Source organism: Aythya ferina (assembly GCF_964211825.1).
Source record: "Aythya ferina genome assembly, chromosome: 21".
Classification (NCBI taxonomy): domain Eukaryota; kingdom Metazoa; phylum Chordata; class Aves; order Anseriformes; family Anatidae; genus Aythya; species Aythya ferina.
The window spans coordinates 3,395,212-3,415,770 of record NC_140319.1 but is presented as its reverse complement, the minus strand read 5'-3'; the positions used below and the strand labels follow the sequence as shown (position 1 = coordinate 3,415,770).

At 49.4% G+C, this 20,559-nt stretch overlaps 2 protein-coding genes across 6 annotated transcripts in view; one reads left to right on the top strand and one right to left on the bottom strand.

Moving 5' to 3' along the window:
- The window catches only part of LOC311422336 (uncharacterized protein), a 49,987-nt gene extending 30,957 nt beyond the window's left edge, over positions 1-19,030 (top strand). Inside the window, exons 1-6 of one of the 3 annotated variants that reach the window (XR_014685273.1) lie at positions 1,095-1,208; positions 1,688-1,774; positions 4,514-4,651; positions 16,602-16,933; positions 17,279-17,762; positions 18,917-19,030. The gene's annotated coding sequence lies outside the window, so the exon portion shown is untranslated. Of the gene's footprint in view, positions 1,209-1,687; positions 1,775-4,513; positions 4,652-11,572; positions 12,122-16,601; positions 16,934-17,278; positions 17,763-18,916 lie in introns of those variants that run through there. The other 2 variants (XR_014685274.1, XR_014685275.1) reach the window with 2 other exon arrangements.
- Positions 15,260-20,559, bottom strand: FBXO2 (F-box protein 2; the record flags this gene model as incomplete). Of its 3 annotated transcripts, none has more annotated exons than XM_084495262.1 (6): positions 20,414-20,553; positions 18,871-19,146; positions 18,052-18,178; positions 17,858-17,953; positions 17,317-17,452; positions 15,260-16,902 (listed from the first exon to the last, which is right to left on the bottom strand). In XM_084495262.1, exons 2-6 carry the CDS (start codon positions 19,118-19,120, stop codon positions 16,768-16,770), a joined length of 744 nt encoding a protein of 247 aa, XP_084351388.1. In that variant the 5' UTR covers positions 19,121-19,146; positions 20,414-20,553. The 3 variants fall into 3 exon arrangements, with proteins under 3 accessions (XP_084351388.1, XP_084351389.1, XP_084351390.1); XM_084495263.1 differs by having other exon boundaries at positions 18,871-19,142; positions 20,414-20,544; XM_084495264.1 differs by lacking the exon at positions 15,260-16,902 and having other exon boundaries at positions 17,435-17,570; positions 20,414-20,559.

Genomic DNA, 20,559 nt, shown 5'->3' with positions numbered 1-20,559 from the left:
TACCAGCTGCCACCAGCCACAATCCAAACCTGCCCGAGTGTTTTTTAAAAAGTAGGAGCAAGTATCTGAGTGTGGGACTGCCGGGCAGAAGGAGGGTCAGCAGGCAGGGGGACGGTAGGTACCTCCTCTTCATGGCAGCTCTTTCTGTCCTAAATAACAATGCATCTCTCTGTAGGTGCTCTGTTTTAAGCCAGGTTGATGGTGTTCCCAGTTCTTACCAGGGCTCTCATGGGCTCTGCCACTGAGCTGTGACACAGCAAAATGACTTTTGAGTGCCTGCTAAACCCTGATGGCTTGTGTTGTAAGTGATCGCGGGACTGGGCGTTAGGGATGCTGAAGCTCTGCCATTGGGGAGGTATTTGGGATGCTTGGGTGCAGCTTTTCCAAGGGATGTGTGTCTGTTCTGGTGAGAGCAGCACACCAAGCTCTTGGAAGATCCTCTAAAATCCCCCTCACGTTCTTGGGGAGGCTGCTGAGAGGTTTGGCTCTGCCACCTGCGGCTGGCAGGTCATCACGATGGACAAGAGCAACTCCTGGCACTGGGAGACAGAAGATCCCTCTCCAGGGATCTTTCTCTCCTTGTATAATATCCTGTTAAGTTCATCTCTAAAAATTGCCATTTCTAATATTACAGCCTGAAAATGATGCTAAAAAGTTTCATTAATTGTTAACAGCTTATTATGGCTTTAATTACTGTTTTTAATGCTGGCTAGCTTTCTGTAGTATGAATCTGTTGCCTTTCATTTTCTTTGTTTTTTAATGTAAAGCACTCTGCTTTACCATCTAATTACAGTGGACTTCACAGAGTTAGCTGAGGGGCAGCATTAATTACCCTTTGCCCCAGCTCATCTCTTGATGCGTTTTCTAATTTTCTAATTATTTCTTTTTATGTTATTTGCGTTGCGAAGGTGAGGAATGGAATTAAAAACAACCAGGAAGGTCAGGGTCTGGGGCAGGGGAACTTGTGTGCAAAACATCACCGACTGCTTTCACATGCTGCTGACCTGGATGTGCTGGACTGTCTCAGGAAATTCAGAGCTGGGGCATCTCTCTGCACTGGTTTCCCTCCCTATTCTCTTTCTGCTCCTCATTTCAGAGAACTGATGGATTTCTTTCCCGCTCCGCCCTGCCACAAGGGCACAATCTGATGGCAGAGTGAGCAAGTAGAGGAAGATGGACAGAGGCAGCTGGCAGGATGCTGTGGCCAGGTACTCATTAAAGTCTCCAACTCTCACAGCAACCATTAACGACTAATTAGTCGTGCTACTGGTGCCACCGCTGCAGCACTGATTAATTTAAGCTCTCTCCACTGCACGCCATGCCCGGACTGCACCGTGGGGGCTGCGTGGAGGGCAAAGGCCTTGCTGGTACCAGGTTGAACCCTGCCTGGGCACCAGCCGAGGAGGTGGCTGTGCTGTTGGCCCCAGGGGTGGCCATGGCTTTGTCTGTGGGTCTGAGCATCCCCACAACTGGCCCTGCTGTTCTCAGTCCCCTCCTGAGCAGCAGAGGGTGCTTGCTGTTCCCCTGCCCTGCAGGCAGGAGATAGTTTGCAGGATGTGCTCATGGCCTGCGTGCTCCTCTGGCTCCTGCTCTAATTCACTAAGGCCCTGTGGTTTATTAACTGTGGTCTTGGCATGATGGATGGGGCTTGGTTAATGCGAGCCTGCCTTTGGTGCTGCTTCTTCAGCAGGTGCTGATTTGTTCTCTTCCCTCCTCTGCCTCAGAGCTGATAGAAACCTAGGATAGCTGATAGAAGTCCAGGATCGGGGTAAAGGTCTGTGATTTTTTATTTATTCTTTTTTCCCCTCTGACATCTATATGGAAATGATCTTGTTCCTTCCCCTTCTACTCCACCAGCCACCTCCTCTCCCACTCACCTTGGTAAAAGCCTGACCCAGTTTCGGGTGCAGAGGCACAGAAAAGCCAAACCCTGGACATGGGTGGGCTGCCTTGTGTGGGTGCCAGGGGCTTGCTGAGGGCAGGAGCAGGCAGCAAGCAGCGTATTTACCATCTGGACAGAGCCAGCACAGGCACAAAGCTGCCCCTTCCACCTGCAGCTGCACCTTGAGAGAGGACCCAGCATCCCGAGGGCTTCCTGCGTGCTGATGGAGAGGAATTCACACCCTGGCTGCTCCATCTGCCTCTGCCTGCAGCCTCCAAGGAGCAACCAGGAGCTGCTGCCCTCACAGCACAGCACTGGGTAGAGACCAGAGCCAGCCCTGCCAGGGGACAAGGAGAGAGCAGTCGTGGCTGTGGGGCAGGACCCGAACTGGCCTGGCCCCACTGGTGCATGGCTGGGATGCTGGTGCAGAGGCCAGGGGGAGGTTTATTAATTGCTTGGTGGTGCTGTGTTAACAGGGCACATTTTCAGCTTTTTCTCTTCTGTTTTGAAACTGTGAAATGAGGCGCAGTAATCAAGGAAGGTTTTAATAACCATCCCAGCTCTGACATTTAAATTACAGATGGCATTTTCAATTAAACAGGCGCTCTCAGCAGGTTTAATTTAGCTATCAGTTCTGCTCTGTTCTTTAAGTGCTTTCTTAAAAACGGTGATGAATTTAAAACTTGCTTCAAAGAGAGGAGGAGCTGAGGAGGGATTGGAGCTGGCTGGAGAAGGGGAAGCCCCGGAGGATGCTGAGTGTGCAAAGGAGAGCCAGAGACTGAGGAGTACAGAGGATGTGTGATTCCCCCAGCACAGATCTGTGCACAGGGTGCCCCACATGCTGCTCTTCTCAAATGTCACTTTGTGTGCCTGCATCTGTGCACAGTCACATGCAACACCATGCCTCCCAACGCAGTGGGACTTGAGCATCCCGTCTGTTCTGCGGCTGGTCAGAGGTCTGCCTGCATGCCTGCCTCCCTTCGCTCTTCCCCTCGGTGTCCCACCTCTTTCCATCTTTCTGATGGTGATACCTTATACGTGATGTTAAAAAGATTAAAAATTTTTACACAGTTGTGTATGCTGTACTCCAGCTCCAGTGTGGATGGCTGTACCCAGGCACTGGTGCTTTGTCTGGCAGCAGCCCTGATCTCCCCAGATGTACCTTTGTGTTATTGCACCTGGACTTCATGCTGCTCTGCCTCTCCACATGCATTATACACTGTCCTGTGCATGGTGCACTCTCCCAGCAGCACAGCAGCCTACAGCTGTGGCCATACGCATGTGCTCTCACTTCACCAGGATGCCCCAAATGCACTTCCCCATGAAATCACACTACTTAGTTTGCTCGCTTCTTTCAAGCGAGGCTGAGGCTGTTTGAAGCCCTGCTTAAATCTGACCCTAGCAAGAAAAGGCTGTAAGGGAGATGGTGGGAATTACTGTTTTGGATAATACCTGGTAAGCAGCCAGGGAAGGTGAGCTGTGTTTTTCCTCGCTTGTTCTTTTGTATACGCAGTGCACATATCTCCAGGTGGTGGCCCCATGCTCCTGGCTTCTGCTTTTCTCCTTTCCTGGTTATGAAGCCTGGAGCTGGGCAGCCAGCCTGGGTGCCGGCTGCTGTTGGAAGAGGAAGCCACGGGGCTGCCTGCTTCCAGATCAGGTCCTGATCTCCAGTAAAAAAAAAAAAAAAAAAAAAAAAAAAAAACGCCTGGCCTATTTTTCTTGTTGCATATGTGTTTCTAGTCCTCCATGGCAGAGCTCGTGATCCTCAAGGTCAGAAACATCTCCTGTTGTCTACATCCAGCTGAAACAGCTGCAGCATTGCCTAGCGCAATCACAGGTCAAGGATCATTTGTGATGCTGATGAGGGGAATTTATTTCAAGTAGTACAACTTGGGAAAACCCTGCTCGGGGCTGAGCTCCAAAGGAGGACAGGACTGGCAATTGCGCTGTTGGCAGCTGGTTCTGCACACTGTGAGGCTACAAAGATTTGGAAGTCACGGCTCGCTGGAGGGGGTAGTTCAGGATGGTTCAGCCTGCATGTGCTTATGGCAACTGATCCTCAGCTGGGGGCTGATGCTACAGAGGTGCTGCATAAATTAAGGCTGCTGTCCTGGGCATTCCTTTCAGGGGAACTGCCGTGGGACATAGAGGAGAGCCTTTTCTGCCAAGGAGAGAGCCCGCTTCCCAGCAGCTGTCGTGGAGCCTCCTCTGTTTCTCTCCAGTGTAAAACAGGGCTGGATAATTTCATCACCGCTAATAACATTTCTAGCAAGGCAAGCTACAATAATGATAAGGGTAATTGAATCTCATGCTTCAGGGATAAGCTGAGCTCTGGAGGGGGATCAGGGAGGAATTTATTTCCCCCTCCCCTGTGGAAGCTGCTTTGCACAGCCAATCATTTGTGTTGAGAGGCTGTTGCTTTCCCTGGCACAGAGGCTAAGCTGACGTTATGGGGGGGCTCCAGGAGACCCCTGTTGCCTTCTGACTGTCTTCAGTCTTGGTGCTCTAATCTGGGGTTAAGGATGAGGTGCCAGCAGCCTCACGCAGGCCGTGCCTCGCCTCCCCATGTCACCACTCTTTGCTTTCTCCCCAAATGACTGCTGGCAGCTTACAGTGTGCTGGTTTCTGCAGGTGGGCACCAGGAGGCTGCGGTCAGGGCCTGCTGTGGAAGGTCAGCAAGAATGGATGAGGCTGCCAGGAGGAACAGAAGTGAGCTGCACCGTTAGCATGTCACGTCCCCCTGCAGCTGGCTTGGAGTAGAAAAATCAGGTGAGCATCTTCTGATAACAGTAAATTGTTCTGTGTCCAGAGCACCGATTTGGCTTTGGGAAGGTGAGGTAACCTACAGGGGCACACAATGACATGAAGGATATGAAACCAGGCTGTCCTGGGAGTCACCAAGAGAGTAACGGTACCATCAGTGGCTAATGTCTGTGGGCTTTGGATCATCTGCAGAACTTGGGAAGTCTCCCTTTACCTGTCTGTCCCATCGAAATTCCTAGGATTTCTCATATGTACAATTGCAGGACCAAAGTTGTCTGGAGTATTTATGGTGGACACTTAATTTCAGGTAGTATAATTAGAGAAAATCCTGACTGGGTCAAACCTTAGAGGGGGCCTCAGAAGCAAAAAGCATTTCTGCATTACCACTTTTGTGTTATCATTTTCTAATCCCATCTAGAGGTGGATGCATTTCAGTGGGGTCTGAGGGGATCTCTTAATACCCTTTTCTTACCTCAGAGGAACACTCTTTAATTACCTCATTTGTGCTCATTTGGAAGCTTAAAGCATTCAGAGCTGTGGGAATGTGAGGAGCTATGGAGGACAGTACGCCGTTACTCATTAGGAATGAGCCACAGAGTGCTGCAGCTCAGCTAAACAGACCTCTGCATCCCTGGGGTCCTTTCACACCTACCTGATGGGGTGGAAGCTCTCAGTGAAAAGACCTGGCTGGGCTGGAGGGGGGAGATGCCTGGCGTGGGGTGGGAGAAGGATGTCAGCAGCCAGCAAGTCGCCCTTGTTCCCTCCCTGTGCTCCATGGCCATCCCTTTGGATGGATTTATTCCCTCAATCCTTGGTCTGGATGTGAACAGGCAGTAGAGCTGTCTCAAGGTCAAGTGGGCATCTGAGACCTTGAAAATGAAGTGACGTGTTCAAGAGTCATGCGAGGAGACTGCAGAGCAGCATATCGAGCCCAGAAGCACAGAGGTGTTAGCGATGTTCTGGAGTCTCTTCTCCTAGGAGAGAACCTCCAAGCTCAGCTGTGCTAGTCCTGGAAAGAGAGCCCGAGAGGCAGGAAAGCATTGCTAGTCATATTTTTCACCTTAGCAGCTGTGAATTATTCATTGAACTCCTCTGGCTGGGAAAAGGATTTCCAGTTCATTATTTACTGATTTCTTCAGAAGCATTGCACTCTTTTCCTGAGATCTCTTTAGGGGCAGGAGAAATTTCTCCCCTTGAATCTTCAAGGAGTCCTCTGCCATGTGCCTCTGCTATTTATTCTTTATAATGAAGCTGCTAGAATTAATTCCTAAGAAAGACAATGTAAAGAAACATCCCTGTCATTAATCAGTCCTCAGAGCTGTGGTTAAAAGATTTCCAGGTGGCAAATGAATGCCTCAGTGGGCTCTGTCAATTGACTCATGATGTGATTGACTGATGGTGTCTAGTTTCATATCAAAGCTGTCCTTGATGGCTACCACCCGGCTCCTTTCCTAGCTGTGAGCGCAGAATGAATTGGCTGCGGTGGGATGCGCAAAAGCCCTGGTGACCGTGCTAGGAAGGAGTCCAACAGAAGAGCTGGGGCCTCTGCTCAGTGGCCAGGGACTAGGTCTCTCTTGAGGCTACCCTAAGCACCAAGAGTGTTGGTGTTAACACCATTAAATTTCCTTGGTTGAGGATCTGTGCCATGCAGCAGCGTCACCCCTTGTTTATCAGACAAAATCTGAGTTGTGTTTGTTGCCTCTGCATCATGGCATCTCCGACAGAGGCTGCTCTGTGCCGTCATGTCCTGTCTGCCTGTCCTGGGGTGACTGTGACAGTGACACGTCTCCTGCCTACAGTCCCACAGGTGATGGCATTCGCACACCTGCCAGGAGGCACGCTGAGTTTTTGGCTCAGGAATTGTTCTTTTCTTTTTGTCAGCCCTAGTGCTTTGTACAAATGCACGCACTACAAGCTCGGGCTGTTGTTTCCATGGGGCACTCGCTGTTTTCTAGAGGTGTTTCATCCTTATCTAGTAATTTCTAGGGTTACACGTAGGGTTATTTCTCTGGGTCTGCTTCCAGGGGGAACTGAGATAGTGTCAAGTAGTTAATTGGGCTCCGTGGTGTCTGAGGCCGGCTTCAGACTCCCTATTACCTGTGTGGATGAGCCAGGTGAGTGCTGCTGTGCATGCTGATGAAGACAAAAGTCTTCTGTGAGAGTCTGCCAGGCTGTGGGGGTGATGAGCAGAGCTGAAGGTAAGGCCTGGAGATGGGGGGGACAAGCAGGGCAGTCGGCTGGAGCAGAAAAAGGACACTGGGGGTCTTTGTATGGTATCCCATGGCACGCTCAGACAGCTGCGTGTTGTGTCCCGTGTATTGCACTGACTGCTTTGGTTTGAGCCTGCCATGCAAGGCCTGCCTCTTTGCAAGGCGTACAGCTCAGCAGGACTCGTTCCCAGAAGAGCCTGCAAAAGGCTTTTGGAAGTCCAGAGGAGCAAAGTGAATTAGATGAGGCGTGAAGTCTGTGCTGAAAGTCACAGTCCAGAGAAAGGCAGCAGGAGTTCCTCTAGATGGGAATTGCTCCCACCGCTGCTATTCCCACCTCCTCCTATCCGAGCCCATCGGGGAGGAAATGTGGGGAAAGGGTTCACAAACAGCCTGGAACAGCTCAACTGGGGCTCCTGGGTGACAGTGCATAAGTCATCAGGAAAACAGCAGCCCCTCTGCATTTCAGTCAGCTCGAATGCTCTCTGGTGATACAGGCCAGCCGTCTGGCAGGTCTGCAGCAATGGGAGGGGAAAACAGGCCTGATTAAATTATTCAGGCAGTTCAAAGGTCTCTGCAGGCAGCTGCTGCTCATGTGTGTGTAGGGGAAGGTCGTAGCAGCGCTGATGAGTGTAACAGGTAAGGGAGGAGACCCAGGGTGGGTTGCTGCAGCCTGGCAGTTCTTGGTTTAGGGGTATTGGCTGTTCTGCACAGCACCCCAGGGGCTCAGCAGGACAAGTTGAAAGGCAGATGGCCCTGCCTGGCAGCATGCTGCTCTGGCAGGAGTCAGCATGGCCCCTTTCTTCTCCTCCTGTGGTCAGCACCCTCCAGACATGCTCAGGTAGAGAGAGCTTGTGTGGATTCCCATCTGACATCAACAGGATTTTGTTATCGGGGGAAGTAGACTTGATGCTGATGGGGCTTGGAAATGAAATGTCATTCATTTTGCATGCAGGCAAAAAGCACAGTAAATGAAAGGATTAGATAGAGTATGCATGAAGGGAAAAGCTCTTGTCCTGATCAATAATTTAAAAATTCCCAAGCGAGAGTTAGAGCCGAATGTTCAAAACAGTTATTTGAGGCTTAAAAAAATAGGAAGCAAAAGAAAAAGCCAAAAACCTTCCAAGAAGCTGTTTAAGACTAGTTTGCTCAGCTTTACTGATTGCACTTGAGCTGAGGGTTGAAGTTAAACCTGATTCACTTACGCATTTATGAGAACATACATTTACTTCTGTGACAATTGACCTGGACTCTGTCCATGTCATGATAGCATCTGGAAGAATAAAAAATTTCAGGAAAGCCCTGTGCAGTTTTGGAAGTGGCTTTGTCTTACTGAGATCATTGCACTGCAAATGCTTTTTCTTAATGGATGCTGATGGTGGCCGTGTGCTGTGCTGGAGGCTGTACAAAGTGGTGAGTGGCTTGGCTGGGGAGGCAGCAGGGCTCAGAGAATGGGGCTGTGGGCTTGGAATTCATCCCTGTACTTGCAGGCTTTCTGCACGACTCCTAGCTAAGGCCGTTTTATGTCTCTGCCATCCCTGTGATAAAATAGGGATGATAGCTCATGGAAAGTAAAAAAAAAATATATATATATATCTGCTGATGGTTCAGAAGTACCTAAGTACATGACAGCCCTCATTCCTGGAACAAGCACTGTCTAGATAGAGATCAGGAATCAATGTATGCTGTGTTTTTTCTTTTTTTTTTTTTAAGGATGATCTTGTCTTTAAACCTTGCTTGCCTGTATCAAAGCCCTTTTCCCACCTCTTTTCCATCCATACTGGATTCCAAGCTGTACGAACACAAGTACTGACCTTCATCATTGTCCATCAGCTGCACCTCCTTTTTTGTAAGGAGCATGGCAACCCTTAGCTATGGCAGCTTCTAATTTCTTTGAGCTGAAACACCCAATGGCAACAAGTTTATATTTTGTTTGTTTGTTTTTTCCTTACAGTCACTGTTACCATTATTCCTTCCAGACAACAAAGAATTCCTCTGCTTCTTCCAATGCACCATATTAGCTTTTCAGCCCTCCTTAACCCCGACCCTCTCCCAGTGGTGACATGGTCCCTGAGGGGCTGCAGCAGTGCTTTGGTGTCCTGGTGTCCTCTGATGGGAGCTGGCTCTGCAAATCTGCACTGTGCAGGATGGGGCAGCATCTGTAAGGGGCTTTTGGGGCTGCTGCCTGATTTTTTTTTAAATGTTGCTTAGAAACCAAACAATATTACCTAACTCCACCAGATCTGCAGTGCAGAACTCATTGCACAAGGGGAAAGGAGTTTTTTTAATTTTTATTTTCTACTTTTTTCCTTTTACAAGAAATAACTCATTTTTCAGCTGTTGGAGAAGGTAGTAATTGATCTAGAGCTTTGCAGCTTGCCTTCCGGAATGGTTTTATTCTTAATGTAGAAATAAAACTCTGTTAGGTCAAATACACAGCAATAAATACAAGAAGCACATTAGCTTTAATATATTGGATTATTCCACTTGGTGGTGACGGGGAAAAAAACAAGATTTAATTCCCCTGGCAATGCAGGCAAAGAAAATCACTTTCCCTGCCCATTTTTTTTTTTTTCTGTTAAGTCATTTTTGTCTGTCAATGCCATTGCTGCAGGCTTTGACAGGGTTTAATTTAATTTTTTTTTTTTTCAACCTGGTGTGAAAATAAGAAGTATTTTCTCCAAGTAAATCGTCCACAAATTCACTCGATGCCTCTTATTTCTTGCTTACCAATTCCCTCCCTGGCAGGACGCGGGGAGCTGGCGCGAGCTGGTGGGGATGGGCAGCTCCCAGCTAAACCCCACAGTTGGAGGGGGGCAGAAAGTGCCAAAGTCCTTCATCAGATCCCATAGCCACTGCTTGTGCCAAGCCTTCCTGTGTTTTCCTGGGAGACTAATGGCATTAGATCCTTTTCCTACAGTCCCCCCCTTGTCTACAGACTTGTTTCCTGCCAGGGACAGGACAGATGGGAAGAGGCGGGGAGGAAGAGGCAGGAAAAATCTCCTTGCTTGTCATCCTGGCAACAAGATGGGTGGAAGGTGGCTCTGCCGTGTTCCAGTCAAATACCTGAGACTGCATCAGAGATTTAGCTTGGATAACGGAGCTGAAGCGTGTTGGCACGGCGAAAGACAAGATTTGCAGAGAGGGTGAAGCCTTTGTAGCTGAAATGCTTTGGAAAAGGACCAGGTGATTGTCAGGAGTGATGTGCAGATGGGGGGCATATCTTATAGGAGGGAGAAAAGGGTTAGGCAAGGCCACGTTTTGTGGCTGTTTGTGTGTGGGGTGCTTTTGTTTGTAAAGCATCTCCCTCCTGTGCAAATTGGCAAGGAAGCACCAAGGCAGGAGTCTCTTCATGGTGAACTGAGACTCTGTGCTGTATTCATCTGTCCAGGCAGAGTTATCGCTCCAATAAGCAGGGCTCCTCCACCGGCACCTAGACGCTATCTGATTGTATTTGTCTAAAACGAGAGAGACTTCACAATAATCCTGCTGGCAATTAATTGGCTTTTGTTCAGCAAGAGTGAACAAGATCTCATCTTAATCTGCTTCATTATTTCTCCTTGTATAGCAGAGTCAACACAAGATTAGGTTTAATTTACAAAAAAATGCAAAGTCATTACTCATATCTGGATCGGGATTTTATCTGCTTCGTTTTGCAATGCTTCATGTGTCAATATTAACGAGAGGAGCTGCGCGCTGTGTGGTGAGGTGGAAATGGCACCACTTGACTTCAGGACCTTTTGGAAGGGTTGCAAGTAGCAGAGCTTTGATATCATCCCTCCTTTATCCCTCATCTCCTGCCCTTCCTCAGAGGAGAAGCTGCTTGCTTAGGAAAACCAGCCTCTTTCCACAGGGCAGTGGACTTGCAGCTGGTGCTCTTGTGCCCTAACTCTTTGTGCAACAGCAGCCTGGGGTGTGCATCTGGAAAAGAGCTTTGGGAAGCCAAAAGGAAAAGTTTGGGGTCCACGAGACAGGGTGGCTGAATTGATGGGGTCTGAAATGTACTTGTACTATAAATATATATATGTGGGTGCTCATGCAACCCTCTTATTAGCCAGGCTCCCCTTCCACCCAGTCCCCTCCAGGCAGCTGGCTCACGGAGCAGTTGCAGCATGGTGGGTGTCCCCTGGTTTCCCAAAGACACCACCTGCTCCTGCAACATGCTCGGTGAGAGGCATCTCCTTGCTGATGCCTGCTCCCCTCCCTGGTAGAGCTGAGCTCCCGATGCAGTGGGATGTGCTCCCCCACGATCCATCAATGCAGCGAGCTCACTTGTGACTTTATTGTGGCCTCTCTGCCTTCCTGGGCGCGCTGATTGCGCCGCAGTTAATGGGTCTGCACAGATAGCAGCTCCAGATGAGTTGCTCTAAGTGCCTGCAAGGGAGGTTAGCCAAGGGCATGTGTAATGTAGCTGGGACTCTCCTCTTGTTAGGGAGGGCTGTGGAACTTGGCACGCGAGGAAGGCAGCGAAGTGGCTGCAGGTGCCCGGGCAGGGGGTGGATGGGGGTGCAGGCAGTCCTGCTCCGGGTGTGATTCTGCTGATTCTCGTGGGCTGGGTTAAGAAGATGCTGTGCAAGGACAGGAATGTTGCTGATGTAGGTGATGGTCTTACTAAATCAGCGTCTTAGGATGAGGTTGGAGGAGCTGTGCTGCTTCCGATGGGATTTGAAAGCCAGGCCTTTAGCTGTGTCTAAGAAAGCTTTCCCTGCTCTCCAATTAGTGTGTTATGGCTTAAAAGGTGGCCTGCATCCAAAACAACTGTGCAGTGGGCGTTGCTTGCACAAGAGGCAGCTGTGCTTCCAGGATGCGTGGGGTGTGGGTGTCCCAGGTGGCAGAGATGAGCGTCAGGGGCTGGCAAAGCTGCTCTGCAAACCACGGCAGCAGTATTTAAACAGGACAGGGAGAGAAAACGCCAACTTGAGCCTAAACTGAAGCCAGCAGAGACGAGGAGCAGGGGTCAGCAACAGGCCCCCCAGATATAACACTCACTGGGGAAGGCTTGCACTAAATTATTCCGCATCTCTCGGTGCAGAGTCGCCGAGCAGAGGAGCCAGAAGCACCCGAGGCCGGGTGGCTCCCGGCTCGCTGCCTGCAGCCCGAGTGCCCTCTGCTGTCCCTGCAGCTCCGCGGCCCCGGCAGCGAGCCCTGTGCGGGGGCACAGATGAGGGCTGGTGGCCACGGAGGGGGTTTTGGACATCGACCCTGCCTGGACAGCTAATAGGACTGTGTCCGGAGTGCTGTCCTGGTGCTGTCAGCTGGCTGGGAGGAGGTAAGAGCAGTCCGGTTGCCCTGCTGCAGTCTTTCCTTGCATGAGACAAAGCTCTAGCTTTCAAAAAAATGAGGAAAGGCAATCCACAGCCCAAAAGTGTGCTTGTTTGGCTCTATCTGGCTTAATGTTCCCGTGGCATTTCTCCCTTAGGCAGCAAAGTTAACCACACACCTTCTCTAGGCTGCTCTGGTTTGTCTGGATGCTCCTCGTGGTGCGTGCAGGCTGCTCTGCACGGAGGTGCTCAGCTCTGGTGCAGCTGTCTCATGCAGTAGTGATGTTTTCCAGCCTCCACGAGGCTTTTCCCAGTTGAACTCATTATGGCTGTTACCTCCCTAATTCCAAAGCACGCCTCCCTAGTGGGAAAGTGTCATTAGGCCCTTTATTCCTGACAGCTAGGAGACTGGGGAGACTGGGCACTCAGGCCCTAAGGATGTCAGGACAACACAGCTGGATGGAAGGAGAAGCAGGCATCAGGTCAGCCTAGTTGGATGCCCAGGGGATGGAGGCTTGTTCCCTTTCTTGGTGTTTGCCACTTCTTAGAGGAACTCTGCTCCTGACAGGTGTGTGGGCCAAATAAAGGATGATCCACTGGTTTTCCATCCCATTTGGGACCATACTTCCCTGCTCAATGCCCTGCTATCCTGGCTTTCAGGAGCTGCCATTCACAGCCTCTACAAAGTGTTTGATTTAGGAGGAATCAATCTCCTAAATTATCCTCCCTTTTAAACTGGCTAGAACAGCTGGGCTGCAAGCAACAGGGAGTTGTTTTTCTCCTCCTCCCCCCATCTTCAAATGGTTTTTTGAATGTCTGGTGGGGGAGCAAACTCCTCCATCTGTCCGCAACCTCCCCAGGTGGGTAATAATAGATGCTTCATGTAGAAAAATTCAATTAGACTTGACAAGAGATCTATGTTAGTGCTTCCTTGCCAGGGCCCCATCTTGCTGTGCTCTGTTCCTCTGCAAGAGACCGACTGTGGAAGCTATTGTGGAAGAAAGGGGGAGGGGGGAAAAACAAACAAGCACTAAAAAAAAAAAAAAAAAAAGCAACCACCCTTTTGAAGTCTAATGGCATTTATAGCCAGGACTGGCTGGGGTGGGCTTTGTAAAAAAGAAAATTGCAGAAGGTTCTTGAATAACTGCAGCCACCAAGATGCAATTGGCTAGGCGGGATGTCAGACTCCACGTGTGGGACGAATGCCAGCTGCTGAGGGCAGGAAGGGACCCTGTGGAGTGCTGCATCTAGGGCTTTTCTTAACATCTCTGAGCACTAAAGCAGTGAGGGGCAGAGGTGTGTTCATGCGTCTTGGCCAAATGTGAGTGGTTGGCACCTTTTAAATGTTCACCAATTTCCATCATCCAGGTGTTTTGTTCCAACAGGAGGGCTTCAGAGGGCATTTCCATTCTTTATTTTGTGTAGCTCACTACCACGCATACTGGTGATCTGCCCCAGAGATGGCTGTGGTGCTCTGGGGGCTTGGTGTGCAAAGGAAATATGAGCACACTGCACAGCTCTGGTTGCCATGCTCAGGGCTGGGGAAAGAGCTTTTGCTGTGTGTATTTGTTGTTTGTTTGTTTAAGTGTCAAATGTTCCAGCAGCTCTTGGTTTTGTACTTAATGCTCAGATTTCTAAATATTTTGCATATAGCTGATGAAAACATCTGTTAAAATTTCTGTACAGACCTCTTCTGTCTGTATGGCATGTGACATGTCTGCATTGGTAATCAATGTTCCCAAAAGCTATTGATAGTGTCACGCGGGTGTTTGCTCCTATTGGCATAATAGAAAGCAGAAGGAACCCCCGTTGGTCACTGAATCGTGCGATATAGCCCTTTAGTGGCTGAGCATGTTAATACATTTAAACCGTTTTGTCACAGTTGCACTGACTTTCTGTAATCCTATGAAATTGTGTGGGCTCAATTTCCATAGCCTGTAACATGTGGGAGCCCATTAACCTCCTGTGCTCTGTTCAGTCTTGGACAGAGGTGTCAAAATTGTCTAGGAATGGGATGTGTGTGTGTGTGGTGTGTTCAGACTCCTCGTGTTTGATCAAAATTCAAAAGGCATTAGGAGCAAAATATTTATAATGGCTCAAGCGAGCGAGAGTTATTTTCCAAGTACACAGACACCCGCTTCTTACGCTTGCATTCAGCCATGTCAGTGCTAGAGCCCTGCTGCAAGGAGCAATCAGTCTCCTGAGGCTGGTGGCAGTTTTTGCAGAGCTCTCCTGAGCAGGGGTAGTCGTTCTCCTTCGTGAACCTGTGAGACATCGAATGTCGTGGAAAGCACATCTTGGAAGGTCAGGGCAGCTCTGTAGGATGCCCCTAGCAGTCAGTGTGAACATCAGGCCTGCTGGCATAGGGAGGGAAAGCCCCTGGCAGCTGCATTCATTGTAAAGTTGCTGCCGGGGAGGCTGTGTGCATTTAGGAGTTCAGCCTAGGTAAGCCTAAGGTGGGGACCATGGCCCCATCCTGTATTTACAAGGCCCACGATATCTGAAGGCTTAATCCTGGGGTTTATCCTGAGCGTAAGATGGTGGCTTAGGAAAGGTTCAGTTTTACAGTTGCATCAAGACCTGGTGTATTGATCCTACATGTATTGCTGTACTGATTCCTTAGGGACAGACCAGGGCCTCATTTCTTCTGTGGAGCAGGTCTCTGGCAGTGAGCTGAATATTAACTAGAAATTTGGTTGGCCGCACTAAAGGCTGTGCTGAATAAAGCTGCATTGTGCGACAGTGTGTGCAGAGGCAACAGCGAGGGAAGAACTGAACTGGTTCTACTCTCTCCTGGGTCAGAACCACAGCTGAGCTACAGCTGCAGATGACCTGAAGGGTGTGGGTCAGGGATGGATGCTGTAGGAGCCTTTCTGAACCTCCTCCATGCCTTGCATGAATTCCTGTTATCTTTTGAGTACATCCCTGCCCACAGCTGCTCTGCAGAACCATTGCCCATCAAGTGCTTCTGACGGGTTCAGGTTGCTGGGGTGGGGAACAGAGCATGTACAATTTCCCAGGAGGCTTGTGCTATCATACAGTATGTAAAGCTTCCTGGTTTATGGATGGGACTAGTTGACACCTGACTCCACTAGAGAGAGAAAAAACACGCTTAAGCACAAGAAAACAAATACCCAGCACACAAAGGAAGATCCACATACAACTGTGTCATTTTTTATTATGTTTTCCTGGACTCTGGCTTGGCACGATTGTGGTTTGAAAGGCTAGTGTGCCCGAGGCAGCTGGGTGCAGCAGTGCAGAAAGCCTGATGAAGCAGAATGCACACAAAGTGACCAGCTCAGATGTCGCTGTCTTTGGCTCCAGGTGATACCAGTACACTGCACTTGTACCGGTGTGCTTTGCTGCCAGGTGGCATCCAAGTATGTGCTCTGCCTGGGCAGGCCAGGAAGAGAAAACAGATGGACGCAAAAATGGAAGTACCTAGCTCTGGGCAATGTCTGAGGATGCTTTTCTGAGGGGACTGACTAGAAGGGACAGGCTTGGCTCAGGGAAGCTTAGATGTTTCTGCTCAGGATGGGGGCTCACAGCCCTGAGTGATACCCAGAGGCACTGGTGGGCGTATGTACAAAGTGCTGTCTTAGTGAGCATATGGAGGGAAGGCAGGCGTGTACTTCTTGCAGACACTGTTAGCAGGCAGGAAGAACTGAGATCAAGCAGAGCTAATGACAGCTTTCTGTGTGAAGAATATTCTGTGAATCTCCTGCCTGCAAAGAGCCCCACTAGATTTGCATGAAGCAAGCAGAGGCCAGGAAGGAGCAGGCGCATTTTGTTTTCGCTTGTTCCTGGGCCCCTTCTGCAATTTGCTTGTGAGACATTTCCCCAAGTCCTCGTCTTTCTCACAGCAATTATTCTCAGTTGCTGTTTGAGAGCCAAATGAAGCTCCACAGTACACACCAGAGTGGTTTCAGTTCCCAACACTTTCCCTGATAAATAGATGCTGGGAAAATTGTAATAGAGAAGGATTCAATCCCTATTGCTTGGCATTATCATCTCTCACAATTAAAACAGGGAGCAGCACTTAGCAGCCAAGGCAGAGCTCATCTAAGGCAGGCCATGGCATCTATTACTTACAAATGGGAGAAGCTAAGATCCTCACCACAGGCCATGGAAGTAGTTGGTGACAGAGCTGGGATGGTTACTCTGGCTTTCCTGGTCTGTTCTCAGCAGAGACACAATGTCTGTGCTTTCTTTTTTTTTTCCTGTATTATTTTTTTTCCCCCTTCTGAACTTCCTGAAAATACGCCCAGAGTTCTCCTTAGAGTTAACAGTGCTCAAGTCTGGGAAGGAGGCATGAGAGTATCTAGTGCAGGCTGGGTGTTCATGGTTGGGGTGATACTTCTCAGGAGAGCAGCAAGGTTTCCTTCTCAGTAAGGATTTTTAGGTAATCTTATGTGCGACAGACAACATCAGTGCAACTATGAGGCTGTCTTGTGTGGTTTCACCCATCTGTTCCTATTCTTTGCATAGTCCTCTTGAGGAGAGATGGATGGTGGCCCCTGGCATCTGGCACGCACATTCATACGGGAGTTGTATGCTCTACAGCCTGGAAGCAGCACCATGCAGAAGCCATCCAAAGCCCGTGGGATGGCCTGAGGGAAGTCAGCTCTGGCAAGCAGGCCCCAGTTCAGCTTGGCTATGGTTCCACCGTCACGCTGCTGTTGGTAACACGTACGCCATACCATCCCTTCCAGAACAGCGTGTCCTGGCCACCGTGCTCAAAGCAGACAAAGCGGACCCCAGGACCATAGTTGGAAAAGGTGTGGGAGATCTTTGGGGTGAGAGAAACAAAATGGTTGTTGGTAAGTGTCAAACCACCACAAACCTACTCCTCAGTGCACAGGGCCTTCAACCCCACCTGCCCCAGCCATACCTACCAGCCTGGGTAACAGTGGGAAAGGAGTTACTGAGAGTGCTTTGCCCAAGCTCTGTTCAAAGGCCACTGAACTTCTCCCACATCTTCCAAAATCCTACATACTTGTAGTGATGGCTCAGCAAGCTTCCAGGTTTTATCTAAGGTACCTTTGCAGTATAATTCCTCTGCTCAGTCAGTCATGGCTCCACAGCACTTCTGACAGAGCCTTCTCCTCCCCCAGGGTAACTACTCCCTGCACGTGTTTGCTTGAAAATACTCCTTGTTCATGCAGGTTGGGTGTCACCTGCTGAAACTACAGCTGTCACTCACCTCAGTCCAGTTGGCATCATTGTCCTGTGGGATGGCAATGGTCTCAGTCTTGTACTCAGCCAGCACATCCTCATTCTCTGAAAGCAGCTTCACATAGAGCTCGTAAAGGCAGCCAGCATCACTGCGTCCTGCGTACCTGCAAGGGAGACCCAAGCTGCCAGCCTTGTCTCTGTGAACTTGACAAAGCGCTAAAGCAAGTAGTTGTGTCCTGCTGAATGGCTGCAATGTTGGCTTCAAACCAAGGTCCCAGGAACCTGAAGAGATCGGTAGAGGTAGAAGACTGTAACCATTCTTACCCCAAACCACCACCTGTCCTTATTCCCCAAAGGAATCTGGACTTTAGATGTCTTGGGCACCAACAGCTTGAAGCCTCTGGAGGCTGCCAGTGACAGCCAAGATCTAACCCTGTCCTACAACTAGAATGACACCAGAAAGCATGCAATGGGGTAAGAAAAAGGGTTTTAAGGCCCAGTGCAGGTATATGCCCTCCCTGCTCTTCCTTGACTTTCTGCTGGCCTTCTGGGGCATCCTTGCTACTTACCAGTCTTTCACCACAACTTTAGGCTGGGTTGTATCCATCAGCTCTTCCCAGTAGCCCTCAGCTCTCAGGTCAATGACCTGAGACTTCCGACACCACCTGAAATACAAAGATGTTAATTGGTAAAACAACCTCTCCTGAGGCTAGGGGAAGCAGAATTGTACCCTTCCCTGAGTAAGAGAAGAAAGCAGCCTTACTCATAAGATGTAACAAAGTATTTATGAACTCCTTCACTAGGGAATTCTTTTCCAAAGTCTCCAGGGAGCTCTTCAATTTTCCAGCCATCACCTCCATTATGCACATCTCCCCAGTGTTGCAAGTCTTCTGTAAATGGTAGAGAAGCAAGAATCTGTTTGGTCATACTTTCTGTGGGCCTGGGGAATCTGACCACCTCCCACTGGGACTTTCCTGTAGCTTGTGACAGATGTGTTGCTACATGTAGTGCTAATTTTATATGTGGATCATGGAGATGTTTAAGTAGACGTCTGGCAAAAACATTTAGTTTGGTTGAACATCAGTAAACTTGAGCATTCCCCACCAAAATGGCTATGTATACGTGGGCTTATTTAAGAAAATAATAGTGAAATCACTTAGGTGTTCTGTTGTCTCAGCACTTTCATGTCCTATTATAGAAGCAGTCTGGGAAGAGCTGATGACTTCTTTATTTCATTTCTGTTAGCAAATCACCATCATATACTAAATTCCTTGTTTTCTGTTCTCACTAGTGATATTTTTAGAACTTTGAGGAACATTGTTGGTACATAGTTAAATAGTTAAGCTGTATATCTTACATAACATTGATGTCAAATAGAGCCCTTTACAAAGGCTGATTTTGACAGGAGGCCACCTTGCCCGTTAAGTTATTTGACTGCATGCATGAAGTGATTTGGGTCTTGAGTAAGAAGAAAATGCTGCACCCTGATGGCAACTAAGATCTATGTTAAAGACTGGAGATTCCCAGTGCCTAGTGACTGGCCTTCTCTTCAATATTGGGGCTTGTTATGCTTGTCTCTCACCTTCGCCACATGGGTTTTTGATGAGATTCCTCCTTTTCTTACTCAGGAAGTAGAAGTTTTGCCAATTCTCTGCATTCTCCTCTGACTCTGTTCCAGTGAGGCCTTCCTGCTGACACTTCAGGATCCAGAGAGCAGCTCCATCGACCAGGTTCTTCCACTGGCAGCAGACCAGGCGGCATGCCAACACCAAATCCACTGCAGGTATGGAAGCCAGGATTCTGATCAGGACTGCTTCAGGGAGGGACTCCATCCTTGGGTCAGGCTGAATGGGGCTGTCTGAGAGAGGAGGCAAGGGGTAGTGACACAGTGGACCATCAGAAATGGGGTCTCTTGCCCCCAGTAATGCCAAGCACTGAGGAGTTAGGGAAAATAATCACCTTTATCTGAAAGGCAGGTGCAGCATGATTTTAGGGGTATTCTTAACCTAAAGACATCTGGACCCCTACTATTACTACCCTGAAGGATGTGGGTAGATTAATATTTTATGTTGCAAGCGAAGACCTTAGTTAAATCTATCCATGAAATGCAAGTACCTGACATATACAGCTGTCCACAACTTCAGTGTCCTAGACTGGAATCACTCCTTCCCAAAATCTCCACTTTTTAAAAAAAGCAGCTCTCAGTAGTGACTTCCTCTGAGGAGGGAATGCTGCAGGCATCTGGGTTTGTTCTGCCTTTTTAAGAACCTCATTGATGACAAATGCTGCAGAGCAGTACCTAAATATCAGCGGTGAGCATCTTGCCAAGCGCTTGCAGTGGTTGTTGGTTCTATATCTGGAAGGCCTCCCCTCAAGGGGTTGGCACTTAATGTCCTTAGTCATGAGCCTGTATAAAGCACAGGTCTGAGTATGAAATACCTTAACTGCATTATTTTCAGTTAAACTTCCTTTTTGTATGGTCTTAGCAATTGAGGTAAAAGCACATGCTTCTTACTTATTTGCTGGTTCTGCCCCCTGACTCTCAATGGCTCTCTGCTACCTGGGCTTTAGGGCCAGATGCTGCAGAAATAAGGACGGATGAGTGTGCAGCTTCAGAGCTCCGTGTCGTCGGTGTGGGATGCGCTGTGACTCTGCTTTTAGCCCAGCTGAGCCCTGATGCTGGGAAGCTGTCAGGTCTGCAGTGAGCTGCACAGAGCCAGGCTCCTCAGGAGTGAATCATTAAGCCTAGGAGAGCATTATTAACAGCGCGGATCAGATATCCTGACAGCGCTACGTGATGAAGTACGGGCAGTGCCAAACCGGGCAAGGAAGGGAAGAAATAGGAAGTGGCCACTGTAACAGCATCCTAAATCTAGGTGGCCCGGAGGCAGAGCTGTCTTCTCCATCTGCATTGCAGCCCTCAGAGGGAAAAGTCATTTAAAACTCGCTGGCTTTTAGGGGGCAGGACTGGGGTTCTCCTATTTCCCCCTTTCTAGCGCCCTACTGCAGTCCTGGAGGACAAAACACGTTTAAAACCCAACGACGGAAGCATGCTGGCTAAATCCCCTGCAGGCATTTCCCATGCAGACCCCCACGGGCTCCCCTTTTCCCTCCCCTCCCCTCACCTCACCGGGCGGCTCCCTCCACCTCAGGCGGGAGCGGGGCCGGGCCGGGCTCCCCTCATAAAGCGCCGAACGCCTCCTGGCTCCCTCCTCAGGCCCGGCTGCTGCCCTCCGTCCCGGGGCGAGGGCAGGCTCCGGGTGCTGGATGC